At 36.0% G+C, this 10,543-nt stretch overlaps 1 protein-coding gene across 6 annotated transcripts in view; it reads left to right on the top strand.

Moving 5' to 3' along the window:
- The window catches only part of Kcnh7 (potassium voltage-gated channel subfamily H member 7), a 452,259-nt gene extending 447,899 nt beyond the window's left edge, over positions 1-4,360 (top strand). For all 6 annotated transcript variants that reach the window (XM_021193570.2, XM_029536503.1, XM_021193568.2 and 3 more), the window contains one exon: positions 520-4,360. In XM_021193570.2, coding sequence (XP_021049229.2) covers positions 520-786 — 267 coding nt within the window. In that variant the 3' untranslated portion in view covers positions 787-4,360. The remainder of the gene's footprint in view (positions 1-519) is intronic.
- The last annotated feature ends 6,183 nt before the right edge of the window (positions 4,361-10,543 follow it).

The raw sequence follows: 10,543 nt of genomic DNA, 5'->3' as shown, positions 1-10,543 counted from the left end.
TGTCTGTCTGTCTGTCTGTCTTTCTGTCTGTGTCTGTGTGTGGGTGTGGATGTATGCCTGTAGAGGCCAGAGGACAACCATCAGTTTTCTTTCTAGATATTTCTGTGTCCCGTGAGACAGGCACATTATTATTTTTAAGACAGCTTTCTCATTGAGCCTACATCACTGATTTGACTAGCTTGGCTAGTCTAGCTGTCCATCAGTTCCCAGGGATCCTTGTGTCCCTACTTCCCCAGGGCTGGCATTTCATTATTAAAACCATACAACTCAAAGTTGAATGCTTAGAAAACAAAACAAAACAAAACTGAACTGAAGTGAACTTTTAAATCTGGCTTTAGAGTAAAAGTTAAGTTCTTCATCTGAGATAACAGACCATTTTAGGAGAGAGATGTTGGATAATACCCTTAGTCACATACAATAACTGGGTAGAGAACACACATCTGGGTCAGTTACGTGAACATAATTTTAGTTCACTATTGGAGTGAATTGTAAAAGTACACTTTCTTATCTTTCTACCAGTGTCCTGAATTTCTCGACCTTGAAAAATCCAAACTCAAATCCAAAGAATCACTCTCAAGCGGAAGGCGCCTGAACACAGCTTCAGAAGACAACTTGACTTCACTTTTAAAACAAGACAGTGATGTGACGTCAGAGCTTGACCCTCAGCAAAGAAAAACTTACCTTCATCCCATCCGGCATCCATCTCTGCCAGAGTCCTCCCTAAGCACTGTAGGGATCTTGGGTCTCCATAGGCATGTTTCTGATCCTGGTCTCCCAGGAAAGTAATCCTTTTGTACTATCTCCTCCACATCCGATGTAAGTGCTTTTAATGGCTGTTTTCCTTTTTTGTATTTAAATCCTCTCTACTTGACTCAGGGGCTCACAAGGTACCATTATATGCAAAAGTACTGTATATTTTTTCCTAAATTGAAGCTTGTAAGGTAATGTTGAGCAGTTAGGATGTAAATATACATAAGAGCTTTTTTGGTTCCAAATGTTAAAACTGCCAGCATCTCGAGGCACCTTGTTTTTTGAATTTTATTTTTCAAATCATGTGCATGTTAGGGAACTCCAGTTTCTCTTGCATGGAGACTCCTACTGACCGCTTTTACTGATCCAGTGCTTCATTATGAAAATGCCTTCCAAGCAAATAACAAACCAAGGAATAAAAGAGTTCAAGAGTACAACTCAGATGATCCTCAACTTACGGAAGGTCAGGGGGATAAAGAGAAGTTAGTCGCTTTAGAGAGTGGACATCCTTCTGTATTGACATTAGAGTTACTTACATTCAATTCCTTTGATAATAAAAAAAAAGATGCAAGGTTTGAGTTATACACAGCAGTCAGAAAGGGAACAAACTCCCAAAATACCAAAAGATATAGTTTTTCCTCGATACATTTACAGGGACAGGTATATGAAAGGCAGACAGAGGTGGGTTTAGTAAACTTCAGGTCCCATGGATGACAACCCATGTGAGGTTTCCACAGGAACCCAGGCCCTGGGTTCATGTCCCTAGAAGACCTTCATCAAGAGTTATTCATTTTGATGAGATGACAGCACAAAGCTGTCCCAAGCTTCCAAGGGTGAAGAAGTCATGGGAAGCAGTTGCCTGCAGTCTCTGGCCCAGCGAGCAGTCTGGCAGGAAGGAGGATCTAAACCTGCTTTTAGGCAGGCCAGAGGGAGAACAGAAAGATCTTGTGGGAATTTTGGCCCTGCTTTCGGACAGATTGAGGAGGCCCAGTGCTCCCCCAAGCTTGTCTTCAGCTACACCATCATGAATAGAGGAGAACGTTAGTGAGAGAATAACACGGTCTCTCTAGTAAATTCTGCAGTAGCTGCATTCACTAACTACCTAAAATATTTATAGTGCTACATTTTTCCTGAGGGTTTAAAAGAATGTGTGTTGGGCATGGTCCTTAACATGCCACTTACACAAAATGACATTCACAATTTCTTCAGATTTTTATATGTGATAACAATCATGTATTTGATTAAACAGTAGACTCTCATTTTTTTTTAATGTGAAATTTCAGAGTATTTGTGTCAACAAAACTCTTTAATTAAGAACAGGTTGCTTCCTTGCTTTATTACGATAGCTGTGGCACATGGTGTTCATTGACCCACCTAAAATGATTCTTGTTAATTAAAAATTAAGAGAAAATCCGTTATATATAATTTAGGCAGATTTTCTAAATCAGAGGAAACATAGTAGAAGCATATATTCTAACATTTTAGAATGTTAGGTACTGGAGATGGATATGTCATTTGGACCATAAAATCAACAGAGAAAAAAATATAATATACAATTCTGATTGGCCAGACTCTAGTTAAATATTTTGAACTCAATTATAATTTTAAAAAATTTCAGACATTGGCCTATTGTTTCCTTTTCTTCTGGACAAACACTCAGAAATCTTTTAAAGGCTTCTTAGGTTTTCTACTAATTCTTCTGCTCCCATAGACCTTTAGATAGTATTTTATCTGTACATTATTAAATAGATGAATTTTCCTTCACTTGGTCAATGAACACTTTGACACTAACCTGTCAATCCACTTCAAAGGCAAGCAGTTTTTTAAATATGTATAATAATACTACTGTATTTAAAATGTGGTTATAAATTGACCTTATATTGTTCCATATATATTTTTAAGCAGTCACAGAATTTGCTAGTCTGACCTGGATGAGAAAGAATTTATACATAGGGAATGTTCTTATTCTCACTTAATTTAAGAGAAGTAATCTTTTACATACTTATGGCAAAAGACAAGTCAAGTCAAAACTATAGAAAATTAGAATGGGCTTCCCAGATCGTTTGATATGGTACAGATACAAATGTAGGCTAAAGGCCACTTTCAACCATTCATTCAACAGACATTTGAATGAGGAGTCACATACAAAGGAGCGGGTCCTATAAGTAGTAAACAATTTAGATGTGGATTTAGGGATTGTATTTTCATATAAGGGCACATTTCTGCAGCTGCAACAAATTTCCTAAAGGCTACTTTGCCTAAGTTCTGTGTATTCAGAATAAATTCATGAGAGCTTGCTCATTTGTAAGGAGAGGGGATTTGTCAGGTGAGGAATAGCGGTCTAATTGTTTGATTAGTGAATACTTCCACTGCAATATTGGGTATGATGTGCATACAATTCAGCCTGTTGAAAGCCTCAGTTTATACTTCTTTGTAGAAACTGGGCATGCAGGGAAGGGAAGATGATGGGTGGTATACAAGCGTCTACCTGGTTTAAATTGTAGCACAACACAAACCCATTTCCTTCTTAATTTTTCGACATGTAGTAAATTGTTTGCTGTTTAAATTGTAAGTCTGGGGGGGGGGGTTGTGTAGGAATATAAACAGATCTTTTTTTTGTTTTTCTATAGAACATTAGTTTTAAAAGTGCCCCAAGCAACATAAAGATATACACAGTCATAAATGTCAGATGAAAGAGTTTAACTGACTTATGGGTAATAAAAGCAATTAACTTGATTACAACATACACCCTAAAAATAGCTTTACAATGGCATTACCCTACCTATCATCTACAGCAAAAGCAATCTGTCACCTCCACCTTGGAGTTTTGCCCAAGGCCAGGTCTAACTTTGCAGGAGGCAAACCTCAGCACAGTGATTGCTTTCCTTGGAGGGAATTAGAAGTAGCCATGTAATGCCTTTTGCTCTTAACCCAAAATTAGTGTCTGGTCCCATGTCGTTTAAAAAAAATGCTATCTTAAAGTTTATTTGGATGAGATGTTCGCCTGCTGTTATTAATGGCAGGACGGAGAATTGTCTCCAAGTCTCATCATTTTATCCCAGAGGGGAGCCCCATACTTTAATTAGCTGATGAGAAAACCAGGAATAAAAAAAAAAATAGAAGTGATGTTTTTAATATAATAGTCACTAATTCGACAAACAGGGGAATGCAGGGGGCCAATTTGAGGCAGTGTAAATTTCAAGTTTATTCTAATGGCCTGGTCGGTCATGAGATTTAAGTTTTATATTCTTGTTGTCAGGGAAGAGGCCATACTGACATTGGGAAGCAGGTGTAATGTGTGCATTTTAGAGCTCAAGACTGTGTGGGCTTGAACTTGTGCAATGGCTCCAAAACACCTAGGAGAAAGCATTTGTACCCAAATGTGTTTTCAAATCCTAACTTACACATCATAAATAAGGATAAAATGTATCACCTCTTTAGTCCATACAAAAAAGTAATACTAAGTAATATTGTTTTATAGTCAGAAAAAAGCAATTAATTAGTCAGTTGTTAGAAATGAACTATAGCCAGGTAGTGGTGACATATGCCTTTAATCTCAGCACTTGGGAGGCAGAGGCAGGCAGATTTCTGCTTGCTCTAGGAGAGAGAGAGAGAGAGAGAGAGAGAAGAAAAAGAAATGAACTATAACTCTGGCTATATTTTAATATAAGGGACTCTATATTGTTTATTCATGGGTCAAGCAAATCTAAAAAACATGGTCTTGACATGTTAATGGGCTTTTTATTTAATGTTAGAAACTTTTAGGTCAGAAAATTCAATTGTTATTTCATTTGTGGTCACATTTTTTTTGCAGTAACATAAATATTCTAATATTCCTGCTCATTCAGAGAGGCCCTGGGGAGGCAGGTTGCTGTGAAGTGCCATCAAACTGTGGTACTGAAGTTAGCAATGCTCATATCACCCAAGAACTTAGAAACAAATGGTTCTAGGTCCCATTCCAGAGCTACTAAGTCAGAAATGTGATGGCTGGGGCCCAGCACTGATCCTTCAATGAGCAATCCTTCGCAGGGTCTGTACGCACACTAAAACACTGAGGTCCACAATGTACACCCTGTAGTGAGGCCAACTCAGATCCCAACAGTAACTATTTTATTCACATGCTATATGACCCCGAGGGAATTACCCACTTTGAGTTTTTCCCTGACCCTGTAAAAATGAGATTATCGTCTTTGCCTCACTAAAGTTTGAGAAGAAACAAAATCAAGTATAGAAAAGGGCCTGGCACAAAGTAGATGCTTAAAAAAAAAAAAAAAAAGATTCTAAAATCCACCCCTACTCCCTGAACATGACATTAAAAACAATTAGGAAGACAAATAATTTTCTTTTGCACAAGTGCTAAGTAACTGTGTTGTCATTTCCATGACTAAAGCTTTTGATTCAGAATAACTTAACTGTAGCTACAAATTTCCCTCAATGTTGTACTATTGGCACTACTGCTTTAAAGTAATAATATTGACAATAATGGTGGTGAGATATGACTTTCAATGTTTAAACACACACACACACACACCTGCTCTGAATTGATGTTAAATTCTGCAGGGTAACCTGTCCAATGTAAAGCTACTAGAGCATATTCTATAAAGACTAGTACACTGTATATTGTCTCCTTGGATGTGATATAGTGCCCAGATGGACATTTGAAACCATTTACAAAATTCAACTTTAAAAGTAAACTCAGTTACTGTTTACTTAACCGTTTAAGTACCCTTACCATGTGAAAACATCGCCATCACTTTCCTCCACTTTAGACGCTCCACAGAGACGCTTACTGTGTAACAGAAATCTACAAAGTGGTTTTCATGCACCTGCCAAAGAGAGGGTTGCTAAAATGAGTCAGTGTTAGTGTTGGGGCCACCTCTTCTGTGTTATGTAGTAGGTATTTGGTCAACACATGTGGACTGATGTATATCCACACTGAGACAGTGTTAGTGTTGCGGCCACCTCTCCTGTGTTATGTAGTAGGTATTTGGTCAACACATGTGGACTGATGTGTATCCACACTGCAGATGCTGTCTAGAGTTGAGATAGGTTACCCATCCTCTTCCTGATTCCCTGAATGATCTCATTCAGAGCTGTTTGCTTGGGGTTCTTAAAGGGATATTAACATTTTAAAAACTAAAAGGATAGATTCAATGCTTTATAAAATATTAGGTATCATGACTGAGCAGGGCCCCATGCTTAGATTGTGATTAGAGCCTTCTGTGGTATTAAAAAAAAAGTGTTTTATTTCAATGCCCAGTACTGAAGAAAAAACTCACAGAAGGCAGGACTTGGCATATGACAGAATGAAAAGAAACTTCATCACAAAGATTATTTTCTTAACTATTACATGGCAGTTGAGATATGACTAATTGGAAGTTATTCAAAACTACCTTGTTATTGACACATGAGAACAAAACATGCAATGGATGTATACAAAACTGTATACTCAGTTGACCGATCCCTACTCTACCAGACATGAGTGAACCTTTAAAAACACATGGCAAGAACAATTGCAGTAGAGTTCCCAGTTAAATGCTTCTAATTATGAGAAGTAGCAATGGGAACATGGTCATTTCTTTATAATTAATGCCAAAACTTAGTTTAATTCCTAAATTGTACTCCTGTCATCTGTGGCTTCCATAAGTTAACATATTTTGAAAGATTTAAAATAATTTGGTGCACCTGTGATTTCAAAGCCTTATATATTTAACTCATGTTTTCTGGTCTTCCCCTGGTATACAGTGATGTAACTTAAACACCCACAATTGTGATTAACCACAACTGTGAGCATTTTAACGGTATCAATTTTCATCTTAATTTCTACTCTTTCTGTGCATAAAAATGTCCACACCATATCCCTTATCGCTAATTATGTGGAAAATTGAAGATGAATTTATGATGAGCTCTTCCTACATTCTCCTCAAATGCTCACAGAGCCACAACAGCAATGAAAGGCATGAGACCCTTCTCCCACATGGTCAAAACGCGCGCGCGCGCGCGCACGCGCACACACACATACACACACACACACACCATACCCAGAAATCCCTACTGATTTGAACAAAAGGCACAAGACCTCTTTATCACTGAAATTTTCATTTTATAATTCTGATGAGAAAATGTATTATCCCAGAAGGCTATCCAGTCAATGAATAATGTATTTCAGAAAAGAAGTGTGTGGGATCCCTTGGAAATGTCAGTCATCTGATGTAAGGACGCTCACTTACATGCTGGTACATGCAACTCTGGAATGCTCTAAGCTAAACGAAACAATCGACCAAAACACATACTACTTCATAGTCTTTATGCACATAATGTAGCATGGAATCATGATGCTTTTGAAATAATCTGTGCAGAAATATTTATTTTTTAGCCAATATTTTCCTCAAAAATTGGTATGTGGTGTTGACAGTGTAATCTATTTCCACAGCTAGTTTTGCAATAACCTTCTACAAATAACTGTACATAAGAAAAATGTAAATTTCATGTAAAAATGGTTGTGAATTTTTGGTAGCTGAAAGAAGTATACAAGTTGTATTGAAAATATAGTATATATATACATATATATATACCTAATTTAAGAATGAGACATATAATTTCTGATCTATTTATACATGAAAAATTCAAGAATTTGTAAAAGAATTTATTTTGGAGGAAAAAAGGAAGTAAATCCTATTAGCTAGCTAGTGTACTTTTAATAAAGAATCCAACAAGATCCAACCTTTTATTAGGTACAGTCCTAGACACACTATAGGCATGGTGGTGCTGATCTCTCCAAAACTCACATCATTGCAACAGTGCTACAGTTTTACTGAATTCTAGTAGACCGCTAGCAAGCTCCACTAAGCGATTAAAAAAAAAAATCATTAAATCTGATTTTAAAGAAAAAAATGTTACTCATTTCCCCCATCAGAACCATGGCAGTAAATGACAGAAATATTTATTGTTCGCTAACATTTGCTGAAGGATAAATGGCTTTTAATGTACATTCAAAATAGCTCGTTTGTAATGAAAGCTTGGCTCATCTTTCCATTCAAGAATGAAAGTGTGGAGCTATTATTTCCTCTTGCTTAAGCTCCATACAGACTTAATTTCTACCCTAGTTGTTTCTGTGTCATTTAAGAAAATTCACACTATCTTTCGAAGAAACTTTTAAGCAAAATTTGTTGGCTCTGGCACGGCATGTCTAAGTGCAGCATCATCTGCGAAGCAGCATAGACTCTTCATGCTTCCTTTTAAAGACGTATGAAGCCAAGAGCATATCCCATGTAACAAATGTAAAACCAAACTGATACAGCTAATAAAACATATCACATTGCCACCTGTAAGTGAAATAGATTGTGAAATCAGAACCAAAATAGAGAAGGCAAGTAACCTAGAAATATTCAGTAACATAATTATCCCCTATCCTAAGACATATCTGAGGGCCCTGCATTTACACAACCGTGTGAATTTGAATATGCATGAGAAAGTCCAGTAAATCCTAAAGTCATTTTTAAATGGCATTTAATTTCCAAAATAACCTGAGTATTTAATTAGGATATTTCTAGGACAGTGACATCCACACTGCTCAAGTTATCTTTTGAAATTTCAGTAATCATAGAAAAATAAGACAACTAAATAAGCAACACAGACAATTAAATCGAAATGGTTATATGCATGTGTATATTTAAATGTTTGTACTTAGAGAAAAGATTAAACTTCAGCCCCCAGTACATCAGAATTGGAAACCCATCGTTCCTGATTCACACATCTTTCCAATTAGCTATTAAATGATGCTATAACTTCTTGATGTTAATGAAGGGGCACACCTGATAAGACCACAACATGGGCAAAAACCCTGTGCATTTTCTGATTGTGGTGTATTGTAATGAGATAGAAGCACTCTGTATGTTTACCTACCCCATGCTCAGATTGAGAGAAGCAAGCCTGTGCTTTCATAGACTGAGTTACATAGTATGAAGGTACTTGGATAAAAGGAATGATTAGAACCTATGCTCTTTTCTTTGTAAGATGGGGAAAGCATGCTTAAGAATAAGGAGAAGGAGATGCAACAAGAGGGAATCAAAGCACAGGGCTCTTAGCATTCAAATGATAGGCAGGTCTTGAGTCACAGAGGCTTCCAGATTTCTCCAAGTGTTTTTGCTAGACAGCTTTCTTCTCTGTTTTCTAAATTACAAGAAAATTTTGGTTTAAGATATGGAAAGATGTCTTAAGACAATGAGACTTGTATTCATTTAAAATACTGTCTGCATCCCACTCCTCGAGACAGTCTAAAGATTTGCATTTGTACCCTCCAATATTATGGACATACTCTGCAGACATATTTTAGATGATTTCTGAGCCTTAGTATTTATTTGAGGAAGCTTAACTCACTACATTAACAATTTCACTAAAGCAAACAAATGAGAGATTTTTCAAGCAAGTACCAAGGTGTTAAGAGAGCCAAGGTTGTGTTTTCCCTGTTAAGCGAAGGAGCTGCTAACTGAGAGCGGTCTGGGAATCGGAGCAGTGGGTACAATTTATAAACTTTTAAAACCATATTCCTACCAAAGTTACAGAAAGTTGTTAATGAAACAAGACAAAACATATCCACTTTAGTTTGTCAAAAGGAAAAGAACATTTAAAAAAAGCACATTTCTCACAAATAGTATTTATTTTGTTTGTTCAATTAGTAATATCATAAGATTACAAGTGAACTTGATTTGTATATTTTAATTAAAGAACTATCACAAATTGATTTTGTTATTTTTTTAATTGCACAGAGTTTAAACTACCTTGATAAATTCTACTTTCTTCCAGGCTAAATGCCTTTTCTGGAAATAAATATATAACTTGAATATATATTTGTTAACTTTCTTTTTTCTGAATGCATGCCTAAAATAGGTTAATGAGCACAGTCCTTAAAAATACATTTAAAGTGGACCAAATTAAGATTCTCATAGTATTGATTTTCCCTTGATGTAATTTAAAATGTGTAAACTGCCACTCACACTAGAAGTGCAATACCTGGCATTTAACCATTTGGCAATCTTTTAGATAATAGCTGAATTAATGCACCGTTGTTTGAACTGAAGCATCTCATTACAGTATATATGTAACAAATTTTGTATGATATAAAACTTTACAGCAAGCTATTTGAATGTTTATTAAAAAATTCTCAAAATTACATGGAAACATGTTTACTATATAAATAAAAGCACTTATACATTAAGAGTGTACACTTCTCAGTGACTTACAATATCATGATGTGGCTTGTTTTCTATGACAGCTTCAGATTCTATACATTCGATGGTTCCATTAATATTCCTTCAGGCTACAGACTATGCGGTCATGAACAAATTGTCAGGACAACGAGTATGGATTACTCATTGATCTCTTCTTACATAATTGACCAAGTGGATTGATAGCAAGTTATATAATGATCAATGTCAAAATGATTAGACATCATTTCCTTTTCAAGATCTTTTGATGTAAAAGCTGATTTTAAGTTTTCTGTATTTATAAAAGAGGTTGCACTTTTGTGGAGTTTTCTTTTAAAACTATTTTAAAAATCATGGAGTTCTTTCTTAAATATTTAATTTGGTCACCAGCTAAACTAAAATTATATCTATTTGCATCTGAATTCAGCTAGAATATGTTCAGTTAAAATATATGAAAATTCAGAAACCAAATTAACGCTGACATCTTAGATCAGACAACTTAATGCAAAGAACCTGGTAACTACTTGAAATCTTTATAGAAAATTTAACCAAAAACGCTGCTTATGGAAGAAGAAGGAGGAGGAGGA

Source organism: Mus pahari, chromosome 3 (assembly GCF_900095145.1).
Source record: "Mus pahari chromosome 3, PAHARI_EIJ_v1.1, whole genome shotgun sequence".
NCBI classification, from domain to species: Eukaryota; Metazoa; Chordata; class Mammalia; order Rodentia; family Muridae; genus Mus; species Mus pahari.
The sequence above is the reverse complement of the archived record's forward strand: the minus strand, read 5'-3'. Positions and strand labels throughout refer to the sequence as shown.